The sequence below is a fragment of the Canis lupus genome, chromosome 8, assembly GCF_048164855.1.
Source record: "Canis lupus baileyi chromosome 8, mCanLup2.hap1, whole genome shotgun sequence".
NCBI lineage: Eukaryota > Metazoa > Chordata > Mammalia > Carnivora > Canidae > Canis > Canis lupus.
Window position 1 is genome coordinate 22,439,578 of NC_132845.1, and position 15,355 is coordinate 22,454,932.

Here is a 15,355-nt window from a genome sequence, read left to right on the forward strand (position 1 = left end):
GAAGGGAGTGTGCTACTCACACATGCCCAGTGATCTGATGGCATATCATGTATATACTTCAACCTACTTGCCCATCCTTTACTTTATCTTTCCTCACTCCTGGCAGTCCTGGTTGTCCACTTTGGATCACCTTTACCAAGTTGCAGCTACATTAACCTCCCTTTGAAGGGCAGTGCAAGGACCCCTACCACATGGGTCACTAGGGAGTGGAAAGGTGAAGGTCCCACCAAGCAGTCTGACCTGGGAGCCCCACAACACATGGGGGTGAATGATGACCTTTAGGGATAAGTCTACACACCTGAAGAAAGTGTACTGCTGCCCATACATCCAGGGGTGAAGGATCAAAGCAGGATATTCACCAAAGGGGGGGACAATGATGGAAAGCATCAGAGCCAAAAACACAAAAGTGGCTGGGAGCACAATCTGTTGGAAAATAAACATGGCAATGTGGGTGTTGGTAGGTGGTATGTAAAAGACACACACACACACATTCGTTCTTTTAAACATTTATCCTGTAGCCTCATAACTGGGTTCTGGTGAAGAAGATAAGGCTTCTGGGGAACATTAAAAGGGGAGACGTGAAAAGGCAAGATGTGTAGAAGAAAACAGAATGTTCTGGTGGCCGTTGAAGAATGGCTAAAGTAGCCCAATACTGAGCACTGAAGTAGCCAAAGTTCAGCCAGAGGTGAACTAGAGTTTCTATATCTGAATAAAAAGTATAAAAAGAAAATAAGAGTACCCAAAACAATCTATAGATTGTTTGCAATTCCTATCAAAATACCAATAACATTTTTCACATTTTAGGATTCTAAAATTTGTTCAGAACAAAAGACCCTGAATAGCCAAAAGAAATTTTGAAAAAGAACAAAAGAGGAAGTATCACAATTCCAGACTTTGAGTTATATTACAAAGCTGTAGTAATCAAAATAGTATGGTACTGGCACAAAAAGAGACAAATAGATCAATGGAACACAAAAGAAAACCCAGAAATAAGCACTTAATTAATCTTTGACAAAGGTAGAAAGAATAAGCAATGGGAAAAAGTCTCCTCAACAAATGATGTTGGGAAAACTGAACAACATGCAAAAGAATGAAACTGGACCACTTTCTTATATCACACACAAAAATAAACTCAAAATGGATAAAAGACCTAAATGTGAGACCAGAAACCATGAAAATCTTAGAAGAGAACATAGGAAATAATTTCTCTGACATCAGCCACAGCAACGTTTTTCTAGATATGTCTTCTGAGGCAAGGGAGATAAAAGCAAAAATCAGTGACTGAAACTGCATCATAATAAAAAGCTTCTGCACAGCAAAAAAAAAAAATAATAATAATCAACAAAACTAAAAGGCAACCTACAGAATGGGAGAAGATATTTGCAAATGACATATCTGATAGAGGGTTAGTATCCAAAATATATAAAGAACTGATACAACTCAACACCCCCAAAACAAATAATCCAGTTTAAAAATGGACAGAAGACATGAACAGACATTTCTCCAAAGAAGATGGCCAATAGACACGTGAAAAGATGCTCAAAATCGCTCATCCTCAGGGAAATGCAAATCAAAACCACAATGAGATATCACCTCGCACCTGTTAGATGGCTTCAATCAAAAACATAAATAACAAGTGTTGGCAAGGATGTGGCGAAAAAGGAACCCTTGGTGGGAATGCAAAGTGGTGCAGTCACTGTGGAAAATAGTATGGAGGTTCCTCAAAAAGTTAAAACAGAACTACCCTATGAACCAGTAATTTGCACTACTGGGTATTTACCCCAAAATACAAAAACACCAATTCAAAGGGATATATATGCACCTCTATGTTTATTGCAGCATTATTCACAATAGCCAAACTATGGAAGCAGCCCATGTCCACTGATAGATGAATAAAGAAGACATGAGATATATATAATGGAATATTATTCAGTCATAAAAAGAATGGAATCTTGCCATTTGGAATGACATGGATGGAGCTAGAGAGTATAATGCTAAGCAAAATAAGTCAGAGAAAGACAAGTACCATATGATTTCATTCATATGTGGAATTTAAGAAATAAAACAAATGAACAAAGGGAAGAAAAAGTGACAAACCATGAAACATACTCTTAACTATAGAGAATAAACTGATGGTTACCAAAGGAGGGAGGGTGAAATAGGTGATGGGGATTGAGGAACGCACTTGTCATGATGAGCACTAAGTAACAAAGAATTGCTAAATCACTATATTGTACACCTGAAACTAATATAACACTGTAGGTTAATAATACTGGAATTAAAATAAAAAAGTGAATTAGGGATGCCTGGGTGGCTCAGTGGTTGAATCTCAGGGCATGATCCCAGGGTCCTGGGATCGAGTCTCACACTGGGCTCCCTATAGGGGAGCTTCTCCCTCTGCCTATGTCTCTGCCTCTCTCTATCTCTCATGAAAAAAATAAAATAAAATCTTAAAAAAGAAGTTAATTAAAAAAAAGAAAAGAAAAAAAGAGGCCAATAACCTTAATATGTAGGGTCATTGCAAAAATGAATGAAAATATGCGGCAGCCTGGGTGGCTCAGCGGTTTAGGGCCACCTTCAGCCCAGGGTATGATCCTGGAGAACTGGTATCGAGTTCCACGTCGGGCTCCCTGCATGGAGCCTGCTTCTCCCTCTGCCTGTGTCTCTCTGTGTCTCTCATGAGTGAATAAATAAAATCTTTTAAAAAAATGAAAATATGACTTTATCCTTCACTGTAAGAATAAAAACAATCAATATAATTGTTATTATTTTATTTTCTCTGCTTGGTGAGGTCAAAAAACTTAGGAAGAATCTTTATGTTACTAAGAATTAAAATAAAAGTTGGCAAGGAGCAAACAAAGCCAATAGAACCTAAAGAGGGTGCTCATCTCTGTGTTTGAAGCACGTGCAGGAGAAAGCCGAGGAGAAGATGGTAAGGCCAGGAGAGGGCAGGCAGGCGGTGGCCACCAGCAGCCAAGCACGGGCAGGGACCAATAGTAATACCTGGGCCAGGAAGTCCTTGTGGCTGCGAATAGTGTGGTGGAATCGCTTGACCAGCAATGCCTGCACATGTTGGATGATGAGCTGCGCTCCTGTGTTGAGCCGGCTGCGTGCCTCTGGCTCTGAGGACGGCTGGCCCTCTGGGTGAGGAGCTGGCTCTGCAGAGCAGCCATTGGAGCCCTGGGGAATCTGTCTGGCTTTCTCTCTAGGGCTCAACCAGGGGTGTCGGAGGTTTTCTCTTTTCTGTTGAGTGCCACCTGATTTGGAAGATTGGATTAATAAATTTAGAAAAATACTCACAAGGTTTGACTCTCATATACCATTATTTCTTACTCCACTGGTTTTTCCCTTCATTTAAATCAGTGACAAAATATCAGGCCAGGTAGGTTAATAAACTTTAAAAAATTCTATTTGGGGGGCCCCTAGCTGGATCCATCAGCAGAGCACATGACTCTTAAACCAAGGGTCATGAGTTTAAGGCCCACATTGGGTGTGGAACTGACTAAAAATAAAATCAATAAATAAAAATAAAATAAAAGTTTTATTTTTTAGTGTAAATCATCTATAGACCTATAGACGGAATCACCCAAAATCCTTTAAAAAGTCTCTACGGGAGCCAAAGAAAAGAGGATATAAATGCATTGACAGAGAGGTCTAATACATATAACTAAGTAAAAAAAAATTGAAGTTACAGAGCAGTATGTATAATAAGATCATACTTATGTTAGCACATATATATAACAAATTATATTTTATACATACACACACACACACACACACACACATATATATATGTAACTACAAAGCTCTCACAAAATATCCACCAAATGCTTAAAGAAGTTAGTACTTCAGGGATGGAGCTGGATAAGGGGCAGGGATGAAGGGAAAGGGTGATTTTAGCCTTTTTTGTATTATCTGAATTTATACATAGCAAAATGTATTAATCTGTAACCTGTGGACTGACGTAAAAGTCAGAGTTGACTTGTTTTTTTCTAAATTCTTAGAAGCCCCTGAGAAGTGGTGGAAAGACTAATGAACTAGGAGTTAGGAGACCTGAGTTTGAATCCTGACTCTTACTTGATGCATAAATTGGGCTAAGTGACTCACTCAGTCTAAATCTAGTTTTTATATCTGTAAAATGAAAGTGAAAATATCTCACAGGGTTGTTCTGAAGATTATATGAGCTAACATGTAAATGTGCTCTAAGAACTACTCACTGCAAGTCATTAGTTATGCCGAAGCTATAGTTTATCATCACCAATTAATGTTCATGTGTAGAACATGTTGTTGGACATAAAGAGAGAGCCTAGAGGACTGTTGGTTGGTCCCCAGCTGCTTTCTTGACCCTCCTAGAGTCCCCTAGCACAAGCGCAGCTGCAAAGGGAGTTGGGTCAACCCAGTCATCCTTTCACCCAATACTCATGGGCACCTGCAATGCAGCACTCTGGCTTTGTAGGCTCACTGATGACCTAGTGTCAGAGTCCCAGTTCTCCTGCCTCCTCTCTCTCATCTGGGCTCAGATTTTTTTTTTTTTTTTAAGATTTTAACATTTATTTTAGAGAGACAGTGAGAGAGTCCAAGCAGCGGGAGGGGCAGGAGATAGAGAGAAGAAGCAGACTCCCTCTAAGTGGACAGCCCAACGTGGGGCTCTAGATCCCACAAGACCCTGAGATCATGACACCAGCTGAAACCAAGAGTCAGACGCTTAACTGACTGAGCCACCATGGTGCCCCGAGGGTTCAGATTTGGTGTGTGTGTGGCTCGCCCTCCCTCTGGTGAGATCCCTGCTGCCTTTCCCCAGGTCTATCCCATAAGCTTTGCTCTCTTTCTGATGCCCCATCCAGACCGGAGCCCACTGCCCAGGCAAGAGCTGAGGGCAAGAACTGTTTGTTCCTGGCTTTCTGCTGCCCTCTAGTGGTCACTGGCTGTGAGCCACACCCTCAGAAGCGGCAATGACCCTTCTGGTACCTTGAAACTTGCGCCCCCAATGGATAGCAAGTTCCTCCAGACTGGAGATAAGATCAGAAACTGTCATCTCTAAAACTGAGCCAATTAAAAAATGCATTTAGCCATCTGAAAAATGGGAGCAGTGAGAGTATGGACTTGGTCCTATATTTGAGAGCTAAAACCAGGGAGTAAAACTCAGAAGCCTGAGTGACTTTAAGGCAAGTCATCCAATCTGTGTAAACTCAGTTTTTCCCAGAAGGGGCTAACCTGTGCCTTAGCAGCTCCATGAGATTATAGTGACAAAACAATGGATGTTAAGTGCTCCATGAAATATAAAGGGTTAAACAAGTTTGAGGTAAAAGATGATTTGTAAATGTTGACATTAGGATTTTGCTAAATCTCAATCAGAAATCACAGGCTGTGTTAACACTCGGCATGTATTAACTCATTTAATTCTCTCAACAATCCTAAAAGGTGGGTACTATTATTTACCCCATTTTGGAGATGAGGAATTTGAAGTAAAAAAGGACTCAGTATTTCCCCAAAGCTACTCAGTTAGCAAATTGTGAGGCAAATTATGGGGATCCACCTTATTCTAGCAGCTACACTCTTAGCTTCTACCCCTGCATGTCTCTTTGGAACTTCCTATTCTGTGCCAGGACTGATCAGTCTTCTGATGTGTTACTTATTTTCCTGATAAGACCTAATTATTAAGGAGTATTCTGTGCAGATAAAAGCCCCAACTCTTGAAACCATCATATAGCATCCAATATAAATTTGCATATTTTTATTGTGGCCTTGGTTACTGTAAGTCTTTGTCTTTGGGTGACCTGGGACAACTCAGTTGCTGTGTCTGCAAAGCTGGAAAGAACAGCTGCGCCCTTTGGTGAGCTGCTCCCACCCTCTCCGGAAGACTGCCCTTCCCTCTCATTCTGCCAGGATGCCCAACTCTTCTGGCCACTGCATGACCACCTGGACCATGCAGCGCATTTGGGCTGGTATATTTGACCACTGGTAGTTCTAGGCATAAGCTGGTAAGCAGACTTCTGGGACCACTTACGAAGCAAGATGAAAACCATACTATCTTAAGAGTTGGCATCAGAAACTTCACAGGAAGGAAACAGTCTTTGCTGTGCTCTACTGTACTGGGCAGAGAGAGGTAACCAATAGGCGGAGCCCAAGGCATCAAAGGAGAATGTCCATGCAGCTCTGCCCATGAACAGGACAGAGGAAAACACAATGGAGACGGGGGAGCCAGATAGAGGATTTTAGTGTGGCTGGATGCCTATTATTCAATCAGAAGTGGCTTGTGTCATGGCAGGTAATCCTGCCTACTTGTCCATCTCCCTATCCCCTAGCCTCCATAGTAACTTCTCTTATGAACACTTTGTGTGGCTCTGGGGTTTTAGTAGAGATCATAGAAGGGGCAAGTTGGTGCCCAGGCTCACACATATAGAAGAGAGGTCCCCAAATCCACAGAAATTATGGATTTGCAAATTTCCATCAGGCACTAAATGAAGGCTCAGAATAATTTTATCTCTGCCTCAAAGAGGCCAGAAGATCTCAGTTGGCATCTGGGTTGCATTCACGATCGCTATTATCTCTAGGGACTCTGGGCTGTCATTCATGCAGACAGGAGTGGATCAGAAGCCTGGTGGAGATAAGAGGAGCAGATAAGGATGGTGACAGGGCAAGTATAGGAGACCCAAAAGTGGGATAAGAAGCTTAGGAGTGGCAAAGTTCCCAGCCTGAACTCCTTAAGAATCCTCATTCATCTAGAGTCTTTTCATGCAGACCTAATTCCAATTTGTCATTCTTTCGTCATTTAAAGGAACCAAGAATGCAAAATGTGTTACTCAGGGGTTTGGTAAATACTGTGAAGGAGTATTTGCCTGCTTTGTTGTTTCATGAAATTTTCCTTAGATTTTTCAATACAGAGCTTGGGGAGTGTGATGAGGGAACACACTCTGGAACCATACCAGCAAACAGAGGTCCTGAATCAGAATCCTCCGTGACCTTCAGAAAAATCTGTCAAGAAGGGAAAAAGAGAAAATTTGGTTTAGACATTCCATTCTCAGAAAAAAAACTAACCCAACTTCAATTTTGTTGGGTACTGCTTCATAATGGAAGGAAAATACATTGCAATTTATCTAAGAACATAGTCTTCTATAAATATAAAAGTATATGCACACGGTGACCACAACTATGTAAAATTTGTTTCTGTATAGACAAAGGCATGAGGAAATGAACCAAAAATGAAGACAGTTGCTATGCTTGGGTGGGGAATTATGGGTTTTTGCCTTTATAAAATGTCCTCCTAGTATTAGACTTCTGCAAAGAACCCCCTTTTCTGCTACCTGATGGAAACCAGCTGGAATCTCAGCCTTACCTCTTCCAGGGGAGTGTCAGAAATTCCAAAACTGCTGAGCCCCAGGTCAGCTAGTGTGTCTTCTAGCTCTCTAAAAAGGCTGGCATATGCTCTCTGCTTGAAATTCTTATTTGGAAGGAGGAAGATAAGTTCTTGACCAATGCATTCCACCAGCTTTGCCTCTGGAACATGGTGTTGTACCATATCCATCAGCTCATTCACATCCCCTAGGGCAAAAAAAGAGACTGACATCAACTCTGTTTTCCAGAACCTGGGAGACTGTGAACTTGCTCACATCCCCTACTTTCTTCTGCTTAAGGGGCATTTAAATTTTATTTATTTATTTATTTGACAGAGAGAGAGAGAGAGAAAGAAAATGAGCACAAACAGGGGGAACTGCAGAGGGAGAGGGAGAAACAGATTTCCCGCTGGGCAGGGAGCCTGATCCCAGGATCCTGGGATCATGACCTGAGCTGAAGGCAGATGCTTAACCAGCTGAGCCACCCAGACACCCTAGTAAGGGACATTTCATTCCATAATAGTGACTCCTGCAGAGGACTGAAGGTGCATCTGGTCTGTTTGAGCCTAGTACACCCTGTGAACAGTACTGAGAGGGAGAGGGATCGGATGGCTTGTCCCTTACAAGCTCTGTCATATCAGGTAGGTCATACCCTAGTTTTTTCATCTGTTTAAAGGGGGAAATAATGGCACCCACCCATTTTACTGGAGGACTGGGTGAATTAATATACTCAAGACCCTTAGAATGATGTATCTGGTGCCTAGGTAAATATTAGCAGCTATTGTTATTGTGAACATCATCTCTAGTAAGAAAGCTCTTATCATCACCGTTGCTCCTTCTTATTCACAAGCCTGAAGGTTAAGTGAAAGTTGCTTTCCTTTTCCTTGTCTGGCCCAAGCTATGGGTGATTTGCCCAAGATGCACCAAGGTGCATACCTGGGCAGCGGGGGGGGGGGGGGGGGGGGCGGCGGGGGTACTGGTAACCAAGCTGGATGAGAACTCCCCTTCCTAAATCATACACGAAAGCCTGGTCTAACTCTTTAAAGGAATGTGCCATTTCCCTTGGGACTGCACTTATCTCCTCCAATGAACAAACCAATCAACCTTAATACCCTGATCTTAGGAAATGCAGAAGCTGTAGAGTCAGCTGTGGGGGGGCATGGAGTATGGGGTGTACAACATGGGCTGTGAGGAAGTGTCCAGTAACAAGTATTTACTTGACACTCTCATATATTTGGAATTGAATTTCATGCATAATAAGCATGTATTATTTAAAATTAAAATCTGGGAATGATTGGGTGGCTCAGTGATTGAGCGTTTGCCTTCGGTGCAGGTCATGATCCTGGGGTCCCAGGATCAAGTCCCATGTCAGGCTTCCCACAAGGAGCCTGCCTTTTCCTCTGCCAATGTCTCGGCCTCTCTGTCTCTCTCGTGAATAAATAAATAAAATATTTAAAAAAATAAAATTAAAAATTGAATTTAAAAATTTTAAAGCATGTATCTGAAGAGACAGTTCCGTATTATCTAGAGAAGCAGGTCAAAGGGAGAGGAATTCTAGGGACTCAGAACCCAGCTCTCATGGATTTCTGCAAGCAGTCCTCTCAGTGAGGGTCACCTGGTGTATTCTTCACTTTGTCTTAAAAATGACCCATGTGGAGGGATTTCATGGCTTTTAATCCATGTCCTTCTGTTTAGCTGGACTGGAAGGCTTGTTTTATGTCAGATTCACAAAGTGGACTCAATTGTCTTTAGCTCTGGGATGACTTCACACAGGGGCTGGAGGGTTCCTTGCGTGAGGAAGCAGCTTTGCCCTAACAGCTCTCTAGGGGTCATGTGCATTGTTCTCTGAGGAAGGAAATTGAGCCCAAAGCTACTGGATTCCCAGGAATTGTATCTTAGTCATGTGTGTCAGCCTTCCAAGGGGAGCCCTGGAGTGTAGAAGCTCTTGCAATGTCTGGCAGAGAGGGGTGTGTGTGTATGTGTGTATGTGTATGGGTGGTACATGGTTGTGTGTGAGGGGAAAGCTTTCCAGGGAACTAACTGGGGAGCAGAATGATCTACATCTTCTTATCTGGGGCATAACAGCTTACTGTGCTTCCTACAGTTCACACTACCCCCCTTGTAGTCAAAGAAAATAAACATTTATATAGAAACAAAGGAATATTAAAAAAATGACTCCAGCCAACAGGCCCTGTTTCCAACTAGATTTTGGTGCATCCCTGTATTGGTTTTTAAAAACTATCAATGTATTGACCAAGATTCCTCCTGGGAAGGAACTCCAGCAAGCTGGGAGAGACTCATGTCAAGGCAGGCTAGGGAGAAGACACAGCAGTCATCCCGACAAGACATGTTCACGGGCACCACAGCTTTTATCCATGCAAAGAGTGGGTGACAGTAAACATGATGCAAACCTGGGCATTTTCCCTCAAGTTTCAAGCACAGTATATAAATAGTGTCTAGTTTTCCCCTTTCACCAGATTTTAGTCAGTAAATTCTTCAGATTTAGAAAAAAGAATAGTCTAAATAGAAAATTTTGTTTCTTCTTTGATAAGCAGATACTTTCCCTCCTCATCCCCCTCCATCATCCACATGGATCAGTATACAGGTTTAATTTTGCTCCCTTTTAAAGATATGGGGTGTGTGGTATTCCATTTGCAAAGACACCCCAGAGGTTGGATGAAGTGGGCCTTAATGGAGTACAAGAATGTTGGCAAAAAAAAAAAAAAAAAAAAGAATGTTGGCAAGCACTTTGGGTCCCTAAGGTTAGGTCCTGTGGGATAAATGCTTACAATGAGAACTTCTCTTCTGCACCTCCCTGGAGGTGGGGGTGCCCCTGATGAGATTTAATGCACCCTAACTCAAGGGGAATTGCTAGGAAGTTGGGACTCTGAGGGAAAAGTCAAGAGTGTCATAAAGATGTGTGACTTGGCATCCACTCCATGCAGTCTGACTCTCTGGAAAAGTTCACTAGGAGCTGTATGTCACCATGGTTTCACCTGAGGGCCCCACCCGAGGGCCCCACCTGAGCACCTACAGTACCCCTTCTTCAGAGACTTAAGTAATGCTGCCTAGAGCCAGGACAGAATGATCCAGGTAGGGAAGCTTAACATGGGCCAGGACAAGGAGTGGACAGACTGGATTCCTTAATTAAGGGAGGAGGTCCTTAGGCCCGGGGCTTCTAAAATCCCTCCAGGGATGGAGGAGAAAGAAGGCCAAACAGAAAGATGAGCAACTGCATGTCCATGGGCTTGAGAAGTATAGTTTTTCTCTTTACTCCCATTACAACATATGACAACAGGACACACCTACCATGTGGAGAGATGATTGCTAGACAAGAACCAAGAAATAGCCTGCCCCAGTGCTTACCATCCAAGACTTGTTCTGGCGTTATCTCATCTATGTGGGCTGGACACCTGGTAGAAAAACCCTCAGATGCACAGCTGCAGGTCCCCTACAACAGACAGGCGTCAGTCACTTGAATGACAGCATCTCCCTGAGGCCAACTGCCATCCCCACTGTGCTTCATTTGTTTCTTGTCGCCCAAAGTAGTCAACAGATTCCCTCCCCCCCGCCCATTTTAATATATTACCTCACATGAGCATTCTGAGGGTGTGGTTATTTGATTTTATCATGGAGAATGTGTGAGTCAGGCACAGAGAGTAGTAGCAGCTCCTCAAAGGACACCTTTGGCTTGTCATTATCATATGACAGCTGTAGGCTGGCGTGTGCAAGACATTCTGCTCCTCCATCCTCATGGATGCATGCTGGCCTGTGAAGTCTACCCAGTACTGGAAAACCTGGAGGCAGCCTGACCCTTACACTACGGGGGTGGCCAGAGGCCTAGGTATGCTACAAAGTAACTAGCCTGACAACTCCAACAGGAGCAGTGCCTAGTCCCAAGGAGGCCAGAACACTTCATAATGCTTTCTCTCACTTATCACCATATCCCTGACAAGCAGAAGCAGAGTGGATCAGTTTTGTTTTCTGCACGTAAAGAAACCAACGCTGATGAGCAATTAAGGAATCTGCCTGGGATGACAGTTTTCCACTCAGCCACCCAGACCTGAACCTGGTCTCCTGACATGCTGAGGGGGTCTCTGCTAATGGGTATTGTCTGGCTTCATCATTTTCAGGTTATAGTTCCCAAGAAAGCCTTTCCTTGGCTTTCATTTACCAGCGGACTTTGGGTTTAGTTAGGAAACATAAATGTTGGAATGGAACATAGGAGGCCTCAATAGCTACTCTCCTTCCAAGCGTGCTGCCTTGCAGATGGAGACACTTCTATGTGGTAGCACATCACATGCTTATTTAGGGTTCTGGAATCCCAGCTTGCTGAAAACTCATTTCATTTGGGGTGAAGCATCTCTGTAGGAGGGTTCGGAATGTCACTTATCAAAATCTGCCAATAGTTTCAGAAACAAAGAGGTTGATTCTGACAGCTAGTGCCTGATTGGGGTAGAGATGTCTGGCATGGTAGCACCACACTGTGCATTTCTGCTTACCACAAACAGACTCTTTTCCCGGGCAGACACATACCTCACAGCCTGTTCTTTGGCTCTGGATGTTTTTCATCTTGCGCACCAAGGTTAAGTAGAAGCCCGTGCCAAAGCAGTTCTTTAGGAAGAGCGGGGTGCCTGAGCAATAAAGCCTTCCCTGGGAAATGATGGCGATGCGGTCCCCAAGGAGGTCAGCTTCGTCCATGTGGTGAGTGGACATGATGATGGTTCTGCCTGCAAGGGTCAAGGGGATATCACCAGGCAGACCTGGGTGGGGCTGGATGGGAGAGGATGCAGAGCAACCTCCCTGACATGGGCATACAAGCTGGAAGTTGATAAATAAAAAACAAGTATTCTGCGGCAAAGTCCAGAATACTCGGATAATAATGACAACAGCTAACATTTTATAGCATCCTGCATGCTGTAAAGCACTGTCGCATATGGTATCTTTTCATCTGGCATTGGACCTGCTCCAAATAAATAAATCACAGCGTATGGGACATATTTGTTACAGGTAGTCAGCATCTATTGATTTCCATATGTATATTCCTTGAATTGTTACCACTGCGCTTATAATCTTTGCAAAGAAAACACACATACTCTGAAACCAATGGGAGATGTCATTAAAAGATAATGATAATGAGGATTCCAGGATGGCAAGGCAAGCCTGGGATTGAGCCACGCTCTCACATTCGTTAATAGGCACTCTGAGCTCTGCCTGCTATCTTTCTGGATCTGATCCCTCTGGTTAGAAGGTACTGGGATTGAGGAAAGAATGTCCCATTTTGAGACACTGCTATCTGCAGTTCCTTTGGAGCACTGGACACATGTATGTCACCCTCACACCTGGCCCTGAGTGGTCATCTGACAGCTATGGAGTTTCTTGGGATGTCTGCCTGTGACTTCGGTCTTCTCAGTCAAGAAGAATTTCACTTACAGCTGCATGGATTGTTCCAGAGAGAAGGACTACAGGTTGAGAAAATCTTTTAGAATATTTTGGGAAGTAGGCTGCTCCATCAATGACTTCCTGTCTATATTGGTGTAAAAATTTCAGGAAGCTTCCACTGGAATTTGAATTCGCTCAAGTCACTGCTCACACTCTACTGGAGTGTAGTTAAGGCTGTTGAGTATGCTCAGTTCCAAAGCACCATGTGTGAGAGCGGGAGTCACAGATAAAGCCTCAGTGGGAGCACAGGCCACCAAGCAGTGGCTGTTACCTGAGCGGTACTTCAGGAGCAGGTCCCAAATTGAGCGTCTCGAGTACGGGTCCACCCCAGAGGTGGGCTCATCCAAAATAACAACTTTGGCACCTCCCACGAAAGCAATGGCGACAGACAGCTTCCTCTGCATGCCACCTAGAGGTAGATCCAGGGTAACAGAGTCACAAGGGCTTAGAGGATAGGAGGAGAAAGGCCCAGGGCTGGTGGCATCGGGGGTGCAGGGTGGGGTTGGGGAGGAACCCTTAAGTCCATTAGCAGCTTGAAGCTGCCTCCTTAGATGTTGATACAATGTTCGAACCCTAGTGGTATACAGGCCTCTTTAAATGCAGAAAAGACAAGAAATGCAGAAACAGATAAAACCATTTGAAGGCTGTTCTTACATTTTAGTTCAAACACATGAACATCAGAACAAATAAAGCTCAGGATGGTACAAGATAGGGTTCTCTGTGGGAAATGATCCAGAGGTCTTTGGATTGCTCTTTGGTGCACAGAATAACTTTACAGAAGTGCTCTACGTCTTAGGAGGTTTCTTATAAGCCTCCCGTTCTGCCAGTGTACTGGAAGACAGTGGATTTGCCATCTGTAGCCTTGACTTTTTCCAATACTAAGCACCTGATAGATCCTGAGCTTCTTCGTTCCTCTTGTGGTGGAGGCCCGTATCCTCCAACATGGCTTCCATCTCCAGCTGGGCCTCTTCCCAGGACTTCCCTTTCAGCTGGGCATAGAACAGGATGTGTTCAGCCACTGTGAGGCTAGGGGACAGGGCAATGAGAGAGGCAATGCACTCAGCAACTCCACCTCTAATGATTTACCTTATAGGAATAATTAAGGATGAGCACAAAGTTTTAGCAATTAAGATGTTCATTGTGATGCTATTTATGAGACAAAAAACAAAACCCAGATCCTATTAAATATCTAATAAGAGGGGACAGCAGATTTATACAATGGTATAGTATATAAACGTAAAAATTATTTTTTGAAGTTATCTCTGGATGGTGAAATTACAGGTGATTTCTATTTTTTCTTTTAATCTATATTTCCTCCCTTCCTTTCCTTAATTACTGTATATCACTCTCTAAATAATAAATAAAAGTTTGAGGAAAAAAGCAATTAAAAAGCCTCCTGAAAAATCAGTTTTTAGTGCCTGGCTTAAGAAAGAAAAAGGAACAATGGTTTCCTCTCTTGGTCTCTGAGAGGGAGTATTTCAGGGCTGAGTGCAGGGGCTCAGGATGGGCCAGTAGATCAGAAGGCATTACTCTTCTGAGGGGGTAAAGCTCAGCGCCCAGTGCCAGAGATATAGTCTTTCTGAAGGATACCTGTCATAGCAAGCAAGACAAAAGACCTTGAGCATGAGGAAACCAAACAGAAATACTGCCTCCTGCCCCTAGAACTGGCATCCTTGAGCTCCGCTCTAGAGAACACGTGTGTTGTGAGGGCAGGGTAAGAATAAGGCATGGAGAGGGTCTCAACTGCTGTTCTTCTTACTGGTGGAAGAGGATGTTGTACTGTGGACACATGCCAAGACTCTGCCGGACTGCATCCAGGCTGGTTTCGATGTCCTTTCCTCCAATGAGCACTGTCCCTGATGTTGGTGGTAACAGACCCGTCAGGATGGACCTGCCAAATGTAGGAGTCAGTGGCAGAAAAGATGACTTTTCGTAGCCCCACTCCAGGGTTGGTGAGGACTTTCACAGGGATTCCTGCCTTGGCTCTCAACTGAACCCAAACCATTATTAGTTATGGGGACCAAAAGTTTCCCATACAGGCTTTAGAGTCAGTGTGCACATCCAGCCCCTACTGCCAATGACCACATCTGTCTTCTCTGCTTCTATTTATTTCCTACTGCCCCAGGCAGGCCCTTATGGGTCCTCAGGGTTCCCAGCTGCAGAACATTCACTTACAGCCAAAGGTCCCTACCCGGCACAGCCATCACTGGTCTGGTGCTGCGGGGGCTCAATTAAAGGCATGTGGTGCATAGGTCAATACTGTGCCGATGTCATTATTATGAAGCATAGGGGAGGATCTTAATGAGAGCCCAGGCATTCAATCTGTCTTTGTTGATTAAATAACTGAAGGCAGGCAGGGGAATTACCATCAATGATATCATTTTTGGATTCAAAACAAGAAGTTCAATAGGAATGTTGGCCTTTTTTTTTTTTTTTTTTTGGTAAAATGAGAAATAATGATGTCTACCTCCTGGGCTTGTTGTGAGGATTAAATGAGTTTATACTTGTAAAGCACTTAGAACTGTGCCAGTATAAAGTAAAACTCAAAATTATTATTACTATTTTTTATTAAACAGTGT

General features: G+C 43.4%; 1 protein-coding gene across 1 annotated transcript in view; it reads right to left on the bottom strand.

Moving 5' to 3' along the window:
- The window catches only part of ABCA4 (ATP binding cassette subfamily A member 4), a 129,551-nt gene that overhangs the window by 40,960 nt on the left and 73,236 nt on the right, over positions 1-15,355 (bottom strand). Inside the window, exons 20-28 of the mRNA XM_072834577.1 lie at positions 14,536-14,667; positions 13,663-13,802; positions 13,048-13,185; positions 11,871-12,064; positions 10,701-10,785; positions 7,337-7,542; positions 6,927-6,975; positions 3,004-3,257; positions 299-423 (exon numbers count right to left, since the gene is read on the bottom strand). Coding sequence (XP_072690678.1) covers positions 299-423; positions 3,004-3,257; positions 6,927-6,975; positions 7,337-7,542; positions 10,701-10,785; positions 11,871-12,064; positions 13,048-13,185; positions 13,663-13,802; positions 14,536-14,667 — 1,323 coding nt within the window. The remainder of the gene's footprint in view (positions 1-298; positions 424-3,003; positions 3,258-6,926; positions 6,976-7,336; positions 7,543-10,700; positions 10,786-11,870; positions 12,065-13,047; positions 13,186-13,662; positions 13,803-14,535; positions 14,668-15,355) is intronic.